This window comes from Lethenteron reissneri, chromosome 36 (genome assembly GCF_015708825.2).
Source record: "Lethenteron reissneri isolate LAM-NWPU_2019-01 chromosome 36, ASM1570882v1, whole genome shotgun sequence".
Taxonomy (NCBI): domain Eukaryota; kingdom Metazoa; phylum Chordata; class Hyperoartia; order Petromyzontiformes; family Petromyzontidae; genus Lethenteron; species Lethenteron reissneri.
In genome coordinates, this window is record NC_083814.1 from 7,211,661 (window position 1) to 7,228,931 (window position 17,271).

The 17,271-nt window shown below is 45.0% G+C and overlaps 1 protein-coding gene across 1 annotated transcript in view; it reads left to right on the top strand.

Moving 5' to 3' along the window:
• Positions 1-17,271, top strand: part of LSG1 (large 60S subunit nuclear export GTPase 1) — a 49,150-nt gene that overhangs the window by 10,747 nt on the left and 21,132 nt on the right. Inside the window, exon 8 of the mRNA XM_061566045.1 lies at positions 692-1,075. Within this exon, the coding sequence (XP_061422029.1) occupies positions 692-1,075 (384 nt within the window). The remainder of the gene's footprint in view (positions 1-691; positions 1,076-17,271) is intronic.

Sequence of the window (17,271 nt, forward strand, 5' to 3'; positions counted from 1 at the left end):
GGGCTTGACCATCAAAATCGAATAGGAAGTGGTTTTAGTAGTAAACACATCAACTATAAATTAGCTTTTTGAATGCATTCAGATGGTGTGTAATTACCATGGTGTAATGGTTAGTGCACTGGACTTGCAATTTAAAGGTCGCCCGTTCAGAACGTTTTCAAAACTTCCTCGTAGATTTTCACAGCCAATATTCTTAAACCTCTGTCCGCCCAGAAATATGAATGTGTACACTACAGTTTTGTCGATTCGCAGGTTGCCAGTGTGGAAGAGTAGGCCAATACCATCTAGAGTTCGCAATGGAGGAGCCCCTTTTGTTAGCAGTGGCGTGATCAAGAAATTGCAGGGCTGCACCTTTACCGTAAATTACCCTTCATCATCTTGCTCTATTTAATATCGGAAGCAGGAACACTTTTTCACAATTCTGGCAAATCGCCCGATGAGGCTGGTTGTTATCACCAGTGAAATGTCGTACTCAATTGTAAATGTTTGTGGGTTTACTCGCAATCACACCGACGTCCTGAAGTTATAGCTAATTGGTACGTTTTGTTTACGTGACAGACATTACTAATTGGCTGTGTCGGGTGGTGGTGGGTTAACGACACACATTTATATTCACGTGATCTAACCCAGAAAACCTTTATCATGAATATTGTGAATTGCATGATAACGACTGCTCTTGTCTGCTCTCCAGGGCTTGGACGAGTATGAACAACAAGAGACAGAGGGAGATGGCTCCGACCTCAGCGAGGAGGACACCGAGCCGGAAGATGGCACGAGGGAAGAGGAGGAGAAGGACGACGGAGGACAGGACGAGGCCAGAACAGCCGAAAAAGATGGCGAAGATCTCACGGATGGCTGGGAGACGTGCGATGAAGATGACAGTGATTTCAAGTCAGTGACCGACGGCGAGGAATCGTGGCAGGACCTGGGCATGGAGGAGAGCGCCAGCGCGCCGAGGGCACGTTCGCCCGTCAAGAACTCGAGTCGCTTGCTCCACCAGGACGAGCTGCTGCTCGTCTTCAGGAACTTCCACGTGGGACCAAAAGTGAAGCGAGGGCAGACGACTATCGGACTGGTAGGTGCTGCGCGTTTTTATTGACAACCGAGCGAAAGCTGTTTGGTGGCTGTTACGGCAATTCCACCTCGCATGTCGCTGGTAATGCTTGTCTCTCATTGAGTGGAAAAAAGTTTGTTCGTGCCGACGTTCTTGATCTGGTAAGCAATGACCCCATGAAAATGATTGCTGTGCCATGGACTTGTGTGTAGCGGGGTCCATGGTAAAGTGCAGCAGTGGATGAGAAGTCACGAGTTGGAATTTTCAGAAGTAGCCCTGTGATACCGTCTTATGTGGGTCATTGTTGATCACGGGGTCAAGTGCTACTCTGCGACAGTTCCACGTGAACGGGATGCCGAGAGCAAAATTGGAACAGTATTGAAATTGGGGATAAAAGACAAAAGCATTAACTAAAATGTTTTGTTGCTACATTTGGCATATTACAGCTGTTCATTAAAACTTGTGATTTAATTTTCTTGTGATGAACACTTTTTGCAGGGCGTATATAAAAATGTACACTCCTCAGTGGGGATAGCGGACTTTTGAAGCTCCAGTACTTGAGGAATTATTTATGACAGCCTCTTCCGAGATCATTCATATGCTGCAAGGATGGTCGCTTTGAGGGTTCCAAATGGAAATGTATTTGTCTCATGATAGGACACAGATAGCAGAATTGGTATGATACTTTGGAGAAAAAAATTTAAATAAAAAAATTGAAAAAAAAGGAGGGAAAATTATACACTTTGCAATGTTTAATCTTTTCCAATATAAATTCTACACCTGTTGCTTTCTGGACAATAATAAATATTAAATGAATAATTTAAAAGATTTCAAAGTAGGAAACCAGACTATGACAGATCCACATTTATAGAGAATATAAAAAGTAATTCCAAAATTCATCCCTTCCCGTGCCCTCTTCCCCTCTGTAAAAAGAAATAGTAAAGTATCCGACGGAACATTTTTTTATTCCATTGTATTATATTGAACGGACCGTTTTGGCTGCCAGTCCTCGGCGATGACATTTAGAAGATGGCTACGCTGTCCTCGGCAATTGATGCACGTGACCACTTCCCACATTGATTCATTATCATGCCCCTTCATCCATGGGACAACAATCATTGGTTTATCTACAATATCTGGGGATGCTTTTGTTTCCAGTGAAAGCACACACACACATTCCTGTATAATCCTAGGGAGTGCTGCTGCAGCGGTTAGCGCATCGAACTACGAACCTGAAAATCTGTGTTCAATTCTCACCCCCTTGCTCGTTCGTGGTGAACGGTAATCCTTCACCAACTTACATGGACGAGCATTGTGAAGTAGGGTCCAACTATCCCCGTGATGGACGCAGCATTGGTAGGCTTTCATCCAGCAGTGCATTGAGAAGGTCTTTAAATTATTATTATTATTTATTCTGCTACTTTCTGGGAATTGGACTGAAAGTCACGTGTTCTATACTCACACTGGGCTTGCATTTGCTGGTGGTTGTTATAGGCCGAATCCTGACCTACCACCGACATGTTTAATATTAATTTGCATTCAGCCAACAATTGCCTATCACCGTTACGTCAGCAATTGCATACTGGACTCAACTCTCCTTTTCTGCCTTGATGTCGTTTTGAGGGATTTTGCGATCTCTGGCTTGCGGCTTACAACACACCGAACGGTGCGTAAAGTGGTCAGCCGTTTCTTTAATTGTGCTTGGGTAACGCAGGGTTGTGCTAAACGCTGACGAAAAGGTAAACGTGAAGGGTACAGATGCAGCCCTCTAATTACTGGCAGAAGAGCCTCTACCAGACGGAGCTCAAGATCTGTCCTTCTTGAGAGTATTTGGCCTACTCTTATACGCTGGTTAGACGTCTTGACAGAGGAGTGAATACCTCCACTTTACCCCACGACAATCGACTAACTGGTTCACTCATTTCTAGAGTTGTGCTAGAAGATCAACCTGGAAGCCTATGGATTGCAAGGCCGGTGTGCTCAACATTACGCAGCGGCAACAACCTAAAATTCGTTCTACAAAACTACATTTTGTGCCGCAGTGGTGAGATGTTAACCTCCTTGCCTGGTATACAGGAGCAAGTGGGTTCGATCCTGACGCTGACGCCGATATATTTGGAGTTTGCATGTTCTCCCCATGGTCGCTTGTATTTTTCTCCGAGTATTCCTGTTTTTCCCTCCATATTTAGAAACGTGCGTTTAGAGTATTTGGCTGCAATACATTTCCACATGATAAGCCACTTTGCTGTTGGGCTATCATTTGTGACCAGGTCGCTTCTTTAAAAAAAGAGCTATATAGCTCAGCGGGCCTTAACTGGTAAAATATAAATAGTTTTAGTAAAAAAAATTCAAGATAAAATTTGCATTTAAATTCCTGTTTGCATCGCGTTCCTTGTGCATTGTGTGCTGGCGCTGTGAGTGGCAGTCGCTACCCAGAGTAGATGCTACCTGTCACAGTGATTTGCCACCGCACTTCATTATAGGTGGCATTTGTCAAGCACCACGCGTGCGTGGAATTTCATTTAAAATGTCAATTGGCTGGGCATTGGGGTGCCACGTCTGTAATCTGGGGTTGGTGGCTCAGGACTGCTTCATCCTACACTGCTGGGTGGATACGAGGTGCCCAGCAGGGTGCAGTAAAGAAAGTATTTTGCAAATGTATTTTTTTGTATCGTGGGTTTTATTTAATCTCCTCTTGGTTTGCTTTCGCGCATTTAAATGCTCGCTAAGGATTTTGGTGAAACGTCTGTTCGAGTCGGTCAGGTTTTTCTGTGTAAATTGAATTGTTATTGTGAGGGGTTTAGCAGATGCATTACATCCCATATATGGCTCATGGTAGAGAGAGAACCTTTGCTTGTAAGATCGGCAGTTCACCATCATTGGTTCAAGCAAGTGTGGCCCTGCTGATGAGACGCTGTATGTCGATACCGGTCCTGAGTTTGCTTGTCTTGAAACCAGTGCTGCTGAAATGATGCACTCCCAGAAGGCAGTGCTGTTATGTAAGAAATACTTTTATTTTTTACGTAAAGAGATGAATATATGGAAGAGACATTGCATATCTATTTAATTGTATGACAGGATCTTGAGATATGGTGGCATCTTGAGGGAGGCTTTCATTCAGCAGTGGATTGACCATGGCTGACAATGATGATGAAGATTAATGATGCATTGATTCTTAAATGTTGTAGGTGAAGAGTTGACCCCACAGCTGCTAGAGGTCACTACATTCACCCCGATGTTATACAATAAAATATTAAAATACAAAATCAAATTGCAAACCTGAATGGCAACAATTCTGATGAGGGGAGGGGTGGGTGGGTGGGTGAATCATTCCACCCGTAATAATTATAGTCATAATGACACAATTCTATAATATTGCTCAGAAATAATAGTCGTCGAATACAAAGGCAAACACAATCTCTGCTCAGTGCGGAATTGAATGCGTTTGGGCAGCAAATAGATTTGTTCTCTGTGGTGCCTTTCTGTAGTTTGTATCTTTTGGGTGGAAACAAAAAAATATAGTGTTCACTTGGAAGAATTGAGAACATCACACGGAATCGACAATCGCGCCGCCTCGACCGTACGATGAGACGGGTTTCCGCTACCTCCGCCACTGGCAATGCCGACATGAAACGACGTCTGGAGGAAATAAAAAAAAAAACTTTTTTTTATCGTGCGGCTTTTCTGTTGCCCACATTCAAAGTTTCATTTCGTGAAGTAACGCGAGTTGCATGCTGCGAGGCTGAAATCTATTCGGGAGTAAAAAAAAATCATCACGAGGCACGACGAGTGAATTTCGTGGCGCCTTTGCGCTCGTGTTCCCGCAACACACTGGAAATTGGCTTTTCGTTACAGGAGGAGACAGACAATTATTGGGGACAAAAGGTGTCCATGAGATGGGTCCCATATGCTGCTCTCGTGGTCCGCTCTGGCCCGCGGTTTCCATGGCAGCTGGAGGCCCGCGAACCGTCCACGATGTTGACGGCTGGCGTGTGTTCTTGGGGCGTAACCTCGATCGCTTGCCTGTGACGGGGCTGCACACACATCCAGCCGGGTCGCCCCCCCCCCCGGAAACGATTGTGTGATGTCAACGGGGTCAGCGCAACGTGTCGGTGAACCCGGCGACCTGAGTTCGATCCCCAGCGCCTCCTTTACCAATCCGCACCGATCAGCGTGGTGATGGATGGTCAGACAACCTTCTTACACGGCGTGGGGAGGCCTCCATCCACTAGTGGTTGGGCACACGGTTGTGTTTTATATATATAACACGTTGCAATTATATTTATCAACGATAGACAAGAAGGCAGCGAGTTATAAACCGATTGTTAATGAGAAGCAGAACGGATTTTTGCAAACCCCAATGTCATCTTGAATTTCATAATAAGGTTATGTTTACATTATAGACTTTCAATCCACTGCTTGTTGGAAGATCTCCCCATGATGCGACGTTCATGCGAGTTATTTAACTATGCTTAGCTCCACTGGTCTGGTCAGTACAGGTTGCTGAAGGATTGTCCCGGGAGAAGTTCAGACATCACTCCCCGCTGATTGTAAGCCCGTGGCCGGGAAATCGAACCTGGGTCACTGCACACCGGTGCAGTGCGATGCACAGTGCAGTGTAATTCACCACCGCTCATCACGCCTGTCCACGCGCGCGCGACTTATCCTCGGGTGGGCAACGCGCCGAGCCGGCGTGGCACGGGAACAACAAAGGCCTGGGCCCTGAGATCGCACCAGCTGTGGCGTCTGGTGGCATGTGCCGCGTCATTGATGGAAATGCGACTTGACGCCCTTCCAACCGGACCGTCGCGAAGCAATTACAGTTGAAGCCGTTTCCGCTTGGGCGCTCTGCCGCGTATCGGGAAGTGCGATGGGGCCTGCCGAGCTGGCGATAGTCACCTTGGCAGTAAATCATTGTGGGAGCTGACGGCCGGTTAAACGTGTCACGAGCCACTGAGCGGATGTCACTGCAGTGACTGTTAATTGCACTGGTAATTATTTTTCCCTGGCGTTTTTTTTGAACGATGTGTATTATTTTCCGTGGAGGATATTGACGCTGTGTTTTTTATTTGCCTGGGCTGTCTATCATGCCGACCACCTGCACTTAAAAACTAAATTGAACTAAACTGGCTGATTATTATTTTTAATATTTTTCTTGAGGATGGGCACATTTAACAATTTCCAGGTCGAACATGAGACTGCTTCTCTAACTTTACAATTAGGTAACCTACACAGCGGAGAATGCGCTTCCAACATGGTCAAAGTCCTTAACTTGAACACTTTAGACACTCGACTGTAAGGTTTGTTGCTCAATTTTATATTAATGAGGGGAAAAATAAAATAACCCCTAAAAGTTGAAATGTGAACTCAAAACTGTTCATTTGTCAACTTAATATTTTCAAGGGACCATAGACTGCGAGTCTAAACATGTTTGCACAGTAAGAAGGGCCATTGTCTGGAACGTTAGCCTGTTATTTATATTCTGTTTTAAATGCAAGGTTAATGATGAAATTATCCACGCAAACTCCTATTATCTATGCGACGACAGCATCATGCCATTGCTGCTGCTGATGGTGATTGATTATGGTCATCACGCTGTTGCTGCCTCTACTGATGATTAGCGCCATGCTGCTGATGTTGGTTATCATATTATAGGAGTTTTGATCAATTAATTGATCGATGATGACGATCACTGACCATCATTGTGGCTGTTAGCGCAGCACCTCCGATTAGCGTGGTTGGCTACGTACGATGCGAAATAAATTCTACGTAAATAATAGAGTGCTTTTATTAATGATGTTATCTGTGTATCTTCACAGATAAGAGGAGAGAACCGGCAGTGGTTGCAAATTCATGTTATTAGCATTTGTCTCTACTTTACTGCGGGGTTTATGATATTTTATTTGCTCAGATCGTATGTAATCGATTCTCTGGATTTTCCGCACATTATGAACGTGTAAGAACTAATTCCAATCGATGAATCAACGGTGCCTCATCATTACTTGCCCTGCTCTAGGGGTTTGAACCGAGGTTCTTGTAAGTCGCTTGCTCGGTACCCCAAAGCGCGCGGGCACATTGTTTTACATTCCTAACCACTGCCATTCTCCCATCGGTTGTGTTTGCCCACTGTGGTTTTTCGACTTTTCTTTTGTTCTTTGTTTCGCCCACGCACAGGTCCTTTGTGAAATTTCGTTGTCAGAGGAATTTTCCGCTTTGCCCATTAAACCTCCTTCTTGAACTGCGTCCCAATCGTTGGGCAACGGGGTGATGTTTTCTTATCTGCTGGTGACCGTTTAATTAGACTTGTCACAGAGACGCTCATCACGTGGCTCGGCCACAGCCAAGGGTGTCTTGTCATTCTGGCCAAATGAAAACCTCGTTTCTCTGCAGCCATTGACCTCACCTGGCTGCATCAACGCAATATTTCTTTGGGGCTGGGCGTTCTTTATCGTCTACGGATAGTATTCATCACCGTCGTCATCAGCCATGATCAACCCACTGCTGGATGAATGAGTCTCCAAGCTGCCGCCATCTCTCGCCATCCTGCGATGCTCGGTGATATTCCGCCAAAGGCAAAGATCCCCCGTATAGCCTCAACGGAATGTTGGGGCAAGTGCTGTCAGCGAACGCCCATGATAATCCGCTAAGCACATACACACGAGCTTATTTCATCGCTGTGGGTGTTTATTGTCCGTCGAGATTGGACTTGTCTATAGGTGTATTCTTGTATGCGGTCGGGAAGGATGTGATTAGCCGTTGGTTAACACCTGGGATTTCGGGCATAGTGGCTTTACGTCCTTTTAAAAGGACAGTGCACTTCACAACCTCGGTGATTCAACATAGCAGTGAGGTTATAATTGAGGCTCCAGTCGGCTGCTGCTCGGGTCACGAATTCCACAGTCTCAGATGTTTATTTTGTTGCTGTGTCAACAACCCTCACACCCCCAGCGCTTTCAGTTTTTCCTCCACATCACCACCATCCACTCGCTCTCGACACATGCCCCAACCATTCAGAATTCACATTCAGCTGCCGTAAACCCAGCGCTTGGGAGCTGGACAATCGGGCTCCGGACAGCAGCGCTGTATCGCTACGCGTGGTGTGAATCTCTCTCGACAGATTGTGACCAGACAGTTTTAATCAATTTGTTTGAATTCTTTCTCAAGCTTGAGCTTCGTCGTGAAAAAGCCACGGTCCTGACTGACGCCGGTTAATTACGATGAATTTATTTTGCAATCCCTTGCCACCTTCAATTTTCCCTGCTTGTTGTGCCAGCAGAGAGCGTTTCGACGGCTGTGATTCCGCAGAGACGGACATTGTTTGTGGTGTTTGCAGTAAGGGTGGTGGTGGGGGTGGTGTCTCTGGGATCTTGTGCCTTGGTGCTCTCCCAAGCCCCGGCTGCCTCAATTCGCTGGAGCTCCCTCTCGGCAATGGCAAACAATTATTGGTGGGCACCACTGAGGTGCAGGGAGAAGGTCAAGGGGGGGAGGTCAGTCTAAAAAATTATTTAACTATTTTTTATTTTACAAGGTCAAGGGGGGTCAGTCTAAATTTTTTTTAACTTTTTTTTATTTTACAAGGTAAGGCCCACTGAGCTGTATCGCTGTTTTTTTTTTTTTAGAAGGCACCTGGCCACAAATGATAGCCCAACGAAGTGGCTTATCGCGTGGAAATGTAACGCTGTAGCCATATGCCCTTACTCTAAATGCATGTTGATTCTAAATGTGGAGGGAAAAACTGGAGGACCCGGAGGAAAATCCACGCGACGGGGGGTAGGGGGGGGGGTAGAAGGGGGATGGGGGGGGGGATTTCGAGGTCAAATTAATTTAGGGTGTAGAATCAGCTCCATCCATCTAGGGTTGATGAAATGAGTGCCAGTGTGTGGGAACTTCGCCAGTGGTTGTCCTATGGGTAAACTTGCCCCCTGTTATAGGAATGTGGAGTTTATACCATCGGCGGAGAGCCGTAAACAGGAGATGACCAGCGCCTTGATACTTATTGGAGCAGGGAATCATTTAGACGTTTGTTAATTGAGAATGAGTCTTAAACTCACGATGCATGAATCAAATCGCGTGTGCAAAAATCCCTGCTTTTCCATTTGTATGTTGTATGTTGTATGTTCATGGTTGATGTGACCCTTGCAGCCAATCGTGCCTGCTAAATTCACCACTATCCTTAAACAGAATTTATCATTGAACCGAATCATGACCCTGAATCGTGATGATTCCCAAAATCCCCAGTGGAATTAAATCCTGTCAAAGTGTATATGCAGCATAGGTAGACATGCGCATTAGTCTCTGCGTGCAAACGAGCAATATAACGCGTTGCTAAATAATAATCTATTCTAAATTGTGACCCTGGGTAAGCGTTGGATTATTGCTTTGGAATAATTCAGCGTGCTTTTTATGTACATTTTTCTCTAAATTTCACATCATTTAAACCTGACCGGCAAGAATAAAATTGCAATATCAGAGTGGGCCCTTCGGCGTTGTTCTCTGTTGAGGTACAAGGGCAAAAACTCACCGCTGGGACGACACGGCGAGATCGCGAGTAATGAATTAGAGCGAGCTCCCTGCTGGGCAAATGCATATATGTGGCCACGTGAACTCTCCTAACCAGATGAAACAAACATCCAAACGATTACGGTTTTAAGAGTTGCTAAATGACTCGGCTGCATGGCTAGATAATATCAGAATCTGAATATTTATTTATACTGGAGGAATCTTATGAGCTATAAAGCTTTTTTCACGTTATTTTATCGTGTCTGTGCCACCCTTGTTTGTGACTCTCTTTGAGTCTCGTGCATTTTTACACTGAAGCCGGATTATTCTATAGATGCCTTAGTCTGACTCTATGAGCTTTGTGCAATAATATGGGACCCTAAGAATCCTAAAGTTGCCTTTGAGACTGAGTCTAAGGCATTATTATTGAACCATAAGAATCATGAAGGTGCCCTAGTAAATGCCAGTACAAGCTTCACCCTCCACCAGATAGATTTTCTCAAACCCTATAAGGTTAGCATGATGAATATAATTCTTATATATTTTTGATCGAGGTCAAAGGTCATAGATCATACTTAAATATCATTAATTATTGTACTTAGGTCTCTGGTTCCGTCCAATTGTAATGAGCCTCCACTCGAATCTCTACGAGTTGTATGATTAAAGCAACCGCTGAAACTCTTTTTCAACGGAGCACTGCTGCCTTGCTGTGTTGAAGGGGCTTGCATGTTCCTTGCAGATCTGAGTGGCTCTACTGGATAGGGGCACCTATAACCAGTCGGGTACTCGGCCACAGGTGGCACAAAACGTGTTCCCTGTACGGACTGGCACTGACCGGCGTGGGGAAGTATGGACAATCCATCCCACTGACACACTAAAGCCGCGGTCCCCAGTCTCCAAGTGGCTTTGGATCCAACAGCAATGGCTTAGGCTGGGTCGGTGAAGTAGCAGGGGGTTCTAGGAATCACAGGACGCCTTCTGGATGTGACTGTCGCTAAAAGGGGCGCCGTGGTGGCGGGATATTCACTACTTCGTCCGGTATGCAGGAGGTAATGGGTTCGATCCCGACCGTGACACGTGTATATTTGGAGTTTGCATGTTCTCACCGTGGTCGCGTGGATTTTTCCTCGAGTCCTCGGGTTATTCCCTCCACATTTAGTATAGAGTATTTGGATAAAATACATTTCCACATGATAAGCCACTAAGTTGAGCTATAATTTGTGGCCAGGTCACTTCTAAAAAAGAGCTAGATAGCTCAATGGGCCTTACCCGGTAAAATAAAAATAGTTTATACTTTAAAAGTATGATGATGATGATGGTGATTAAATACTGTGACTGACTGACTGGTAGACAAAGTTGCTTATGATGTAGATTTACTCGAATATGAATTCCACAGGATGTTACACAAAGCACACTCTCCTGACATTGGCTTCGCAAAACATGCGGCCTCTTTGGTACCACGATTTACGGCTTGGAGTCGTTCCGTCCGATCTCGCAGCCACAGATCTCAGATCTCTGTTACACTTTTCCTCCCGAGTTTATAAATCACAAGTGCATACCACTTGTGATTTATAAACTCGGGGGTTCACTATGGCGTGTGAAGGCATCGTTTGTCATTAATTTAAGATTAATGAACATTTCCACGAATAATTTTACGATTTAAAGCATTGATTATAAAAGAAAGTTTAACTCTCGTGAAAATATGCTGCCCAATAATACAAAGGGGAGCCGTGGTGCTTAAGTTGGTGCACTGAACTATAAATCCGCTTGCCTGAGTTTTATTCCTAGCCACTGTTCACATCAGTGACGAGTGACATCTGAAACAGTACACCTACCCGAACTGATTGTCAAACAGCCTCCATGACTTACCTGTCATCGATTGTCAACGGAGCTGTAAAATAAATTGACCACAAAATGAATGCTTTTGCAGTGCATATTCTGAAGTATAACTGCCTAAACGCCCAAAGCATTGACTCCCCCATCTGAAGGAATGTAAGGCTATTCGGGGAAAATTAAGAATGATGACGTAAAAATGAAGCCTCAATAATTGTTCTTGTGTGACATGTGATATGCCAGATGCATAGTTTTTATCTTAAAGTTGTGGTCATGCCAGTCACATCCATTCTCCTCCCTCCCCCTCCTCAAAGATCAATGTTCCCAGTTCTCATTACCCCTGCTGTAGTCTTGCATTACGCGTGTCGGATGAGATTAACGACGTCAGTTTAACCCTTCCATCGAGAGCGTTTTCTCTCCGCATTCCCCAAAACTGCCGTGACACCAGGGGAGATGTTTTTGCTCGCCGCTTTGATTTTCGCGGCGCCCCCAGTTTGCCGATCTCAATCAACGTGGGCCAAAAACACCGCTGCTTTGTCCGCTGCGGTTTAACATTCAGTCGCAGCGCCGCGTGGAAAAATGGAAGCTCCCCCGCTAAGCGACGCTCTGTGGCGAATAGGCTTATGAGGTCAGTCATCCCTGCAAGGCATCGATTGGACAGTTTAGTAGACTCTCCTGAAGTTTTGCTTGCGAGCAGAAGATCCCCGTTGCTCTCGACAACAGCAGCAACAATCACAACACCAATTTGGATTTGTAGAGCGTTGAAATGAACGGCTCCGACTTTGGAATGCACTCTCATCGTCTATTTTCTCAGGTTGCTTACAACCTCGCTCGGTTCAACAAAAGTATTGACTTATTGATTTCACCTTCAGCAGTGATATTTGTTGCTGGCCGCTTGGTGCTTTGGGCCTCAGGGCCTATGCTGAGCAACTCTGAATTAAAATAAAAAGAACCACATCTCAAGATGATGTGCAACACTGCAGGGACGTGTGCCATGGAGAGCAAAAAGGCTCTTGGTTACAACGTCACTTTAAGGTGTGCAAATGTCACCTGCAGTGCCTGAGAGTCCATTGAAATAAAATAAAATATAACTTCTGTTGAAAATCTTGGGACACGTGGCCTGGGATCAAGCAGGTCATGATTCGAGTCAGGAATTGATTATGTCTGTCTTGTCTTTACCATCTTGTTTGCATTATTCCTTGTTCTGTCTTGTTAATATGGTTCTGTCCGCTCCTTTGACCTTCATGTAAGATTTGCATATGATTTAGCATTAATTGTCAATGATTTTCACTCGTATTAATCAGTATTAGTGTCCTATCGGGAGATGTGGTTGCAATTGAATGCTATCTAAATCTAAATTTTAATGTGTAACTGAATCCAGCGACCTGAGTTCGATTCCCAGCCATGGCTAACGTCATTGGCGAGTGATACCAAGACCAGTCCTGGGCGTCGCCATTCTTCACTAACTGGCACTGACCACCGTGGTGACGTATGGTCAAATCATCTTCTTGATACCCACAGCATGGGAGGGGGGGGGGAGGCCTTTGTCCAGCAGTGGATTGACAAATGGCTCTGAATAAAATAATAAATGGTAATTTTTGTTAATGTTGGAAATGGATGGTGATGGCTATATTGTGTGTTGGCATGCAACAAATTCTGCCGAGAAGCACACTGTGTGCAGAAATTGAACAAACTAGCAGGAGCCCGCGGAACTGCCGCAGTAAAACGATGGCGAATACGTAGAGACTGATGATTTCCGAAACTGATGTCACGTGGAAATATTGATTTTTATTTCATTTTTGAGGGCATGATGGGTTTCATTTTTGATTCCTGTTTTTGTATGCCGCCTGTACCATTCCCGTTACCGTCATAATGTGTACTTTATTAGGGTGGGCGATATTGCACGTGACATAAATATTGATTGATTGACTATATATATGCCGAAAAGAAATTACAATTATTCACCCCCTCCTCTGCTTCACCCAAATCCCGCGTGATGTCATCACCCCCGTGTCTCGTGACATGACGTCATCACCCCTCAGCTCCAACTAAGCAGTGGTCGCGTGAGGTCATTGCCCGTCTTCTAGACCTAACCACCCCAGGTCTTGTGACATCATTAACCTCTCCCCCCCCAGTCTCGCCTGACGTCGTGGGTTACAGAGGCACACACACCCGCACAAAAATGCGTATTAATATATAGATGATACCAGGTGGGATTTCCCGGAGATCGCTTGCAGGCTCCTGGGTCTAATGATCTGTGTCGTGGCCACTGAGCCTTGCTATCTCCCAGGTCAGTCAGGTGGAAAATGGGCCATCTTTCTTTTTGTCTCCGTCAAGCCCAAGGGGCCTTATCAGCTCTCCAGAGTGAAATCTGATGGGGTTTTCAAGCTGAATACATGATGACTGCACGAACAAATGGAATAGAGATTTTATATTAGGGTGTAGGAAATTGAAACGACATTCGTCAAACATTGTTGGCTAGATGAATAGCAGACGAGGCAAAATATTTCCATATTTGGTGCAACGCTGCGTTGTGCCCAATTCACCTTCGCGAAATAAAATGACAATTTCCGTTGTTTGCCCTGCGAAAAAATATAATATGAAAAATGTTTTTCCATTTAATTCATGAAAGCAGCAGGAATTTGTATTTTATTACGTCAGTTCTCGGTGCCTTCCTGATAGGGTATTTTTACTGGGAACATTATTAGTCAGTAGATTGCCAGACCAGCGTCATTACCTTCAAGGTACATATCAGTCTCGCCGAGTGTTGCCTGCCCTGTATCCATGATGGCTCGTTATGGGTTGATACCAGCTGGAGGGACGCTACACATATGTACGTTGAACTTCTTTCGCCCTGTACGTAGCCAACTGTGCCAATCGGAGGTGCAGTTCTAGATTTGAAGTTTTTGTGACTGCAAGGATCCATACTCTTTGTTTTTTTCGGTAAAGTCACGTAGGTTAAAAGAAAACAAATAAATTAAATCACGACGTTTCGGAGGCAGCACAAGCTTAATTTATTTGTTTTCTTTTAACCTACGTGACTTTACCCAAAAAAAACAAAGAGTATGAAACACCATTGTTCGGTGCCTGCGGGTCGAGGAACAATAATTCACCAACCCTGCAACGATTCAATTCAATGATAGTGCCTCTAGTGTCTGCATGGGTGATGTAAACCCCCGTTACATGATGTTCGAATCGAAAATCTAAATTTTTTCAAAAACGGTTTGATGAATCAACTAAGAATCAATGTTAATCGAAAGTACCTTGGCCTCGGAAAAAAAACTATATCGTGCGAGATCAAGGTACTCTGCAAACCTTCGGGCTACTATCAAAGATTTGTCCATTAAGCCATCCAGATATATAAACACGGAGACAATTTCAACCGAGAAGATGGGTATAAGCTGAGCAATCATTGGGAGGACGTTATTAACCAAGCAAAGTCGTAACTTGCTGTGGTGCTTCCATTCTTCCCTGCCGTTTGGCTGTTATCTCCGACTCTCTGCGTTGTATTGCCCTGTTAGGTGTCTCTGCATGAACGAGCTGGGGTCTCACTAACATGGCCACCTCTGTTCCCTTAGCCTCGATGTATCGATGGTTCTGGCTGTGTGATGGATGGGCTTAGTGTCTCACTGGCACAACCACCGTTGCGGTGGTTCCCTTGCGTGGACGTGCTTGCCTCACAGCGCAGTTGGCAGCGCCGCAGCTTGTGTTACACATAGACATGACATTAACTTGCTAATCCCCCTAATCTCCCTGCCTAATCTCTCCCATCAACATATTGCTAATCTCCCATGAACACTGCTGTTGTGCGCATATGCGGGATGATACTTTTATGCGGAGATGGAAGCTCATTGCATGCTAATCTCTCTCCTTAATCTCCCTCCCTAATCTCTCCCATTAACACAACTGACGTGCTTGCGTCCGGGGATGGAATTCCTTTCCAGCTCAGACCCCGCTTGCTTGCCCATCGCCACATATATAACCTCTTGTTGTAACAGCTCTCTCGCTAGTTCAGCAGTTCCACTGCTGGATTATTTTTTCCGCCTGAGGACGACCGCTTGTGTTGCGATCGAAACGTCGTGATATATTATTTTTTGTTTTATTTTTCTACCTATGTGACTTTACCGAAAGAACCAAAGAGTATGGATTCCTGCAGTCACGAAAGCTTCAAATCAAGTTTATAAGTGAACTTACTTTAACCCATCACTTTCTCGCAACACATTCGCTCTCATCACTTTCTTTCATCACTTTCTCTCTCTCTCTCTCGATGCAGTCGTGTAGCTTTCCGGATGCGATTTGCGGATAGCCAAAAGCGCGGATATCAAGTTCGTGAATGACAATGAATACTGTACATGAGCCTCGAGTCAAGGGGGAGTGTCGCTCCTTCTCTGTTGATGTCCCCCCCTCCGTATCTGGAGTGCTGACTCCCTCCTGTTCAAAATCAGGCTCAAGTCTTTCCTCTTCTCCTGTTCTCACCATGCAGTATCCTCATTTGTACCGTGATGTGGTAGGGCAAAGCCACGTGGCAGATGCGGCTATCTACTGCGCCGATGGACGATTAAGAGGAGCCCACAGTGCGACTTCGGTCAAAGATTTCAAAGCATGGACCAAATAGGGACGCCACCGCTCGCTTCGGTCATTCGTCGGTGGCGTCTAAGATGTTCACCGTGAGGCTACTTGTGAAGAAGCTATCCAGAATCAGACTGTTTGTATATATACTGGAGGAATCCGATGAGCTAAAGCTCTTTTTCACAGATATCCAGTCGTGGCGAGTCAGAACGTTACAACAAACAAAGAATATCCACTGGCTCACTCGCCGCCCTTCGACGTGACCATAGAAACACTGCTTATTTACTACCTACCTATCGCACGAAAGGAGATTTGCCTTCTGGCATCCTGCCATCTTCTTCCCCTCCCCTCTGCCTCTGTACCGTCTAGTTTACTAGCCCTCGCACCTGTCCCTCTGAAAAAAATGCTTAAAAACGTTGTCTCCCCTTAAAATGATCTTAATTCGCACATCTTCCCCCCCTCTGTTTGAGACGAGGCCGCAATCAGATGCTATATAAATCTAGACCGCATTGCGTTGTTTGCCTCCCGTCAGCATTTTCACGAACGCTGCCAGTAATCATGATGCGATCTTCACTCTTCCTACGCCTCTCTGCTCTCAATATTTGCAGCTCGAGAGCAAAGGACTTAATTTCACACGGCGCTGATCAGGGTCCTCCAATCATTTCTTATTCGGCTCTGAACAATCGGCGTCCTCGAAGCCGACTCGCGTGATCTGAAACCGAGGTACACATTCGACATTCGACGTTGGACGTTCTTTTGTTGAGTTTAGGCGCTGCTTCTTGCAATCACATCCCTGGCTCTGCGGTGGTTTGAAACTGATGGGCAGTTTTAAGAAAGCGGCGTGTTTTTGTCTTTGTAGCGGAAAAGAGCGCATTCTTATTTTGTGATCTGTGGGACTGCACTTTGTTCGAGTGTAACGTATAATTTGAAATGATTGTTAGTAATTTTGAGAAAATTGCTGGGCAGCGCGCTTGCTGTCCTGCTAAATTCCCATTAGAAATCTGCAATTTCCGTTGCTTTGGACACAGTGTAATTAAGCTCACGGCCTTGGCTTGATTATGAAATATTCGTATCTGTTGAACTTTCAGTTGGCGGAGCAGTGAGTTCAAGTTTTCTTCTTTGAAGATATTGTAATTGTGTGTTTATTGTTTTATCATTGTAATTATTCATACTATTTGCTTATATTCTGGCTATAAATACATCCTGGAGTGTTTGTTCCCCTTTTATCTGTCCACACATTAAGGAAAACAATTTTTTTCCTCTTTCAAATAAAATTACAGGGATCTAATGAACTTTTCCTGGACAGGCAAAGCGCT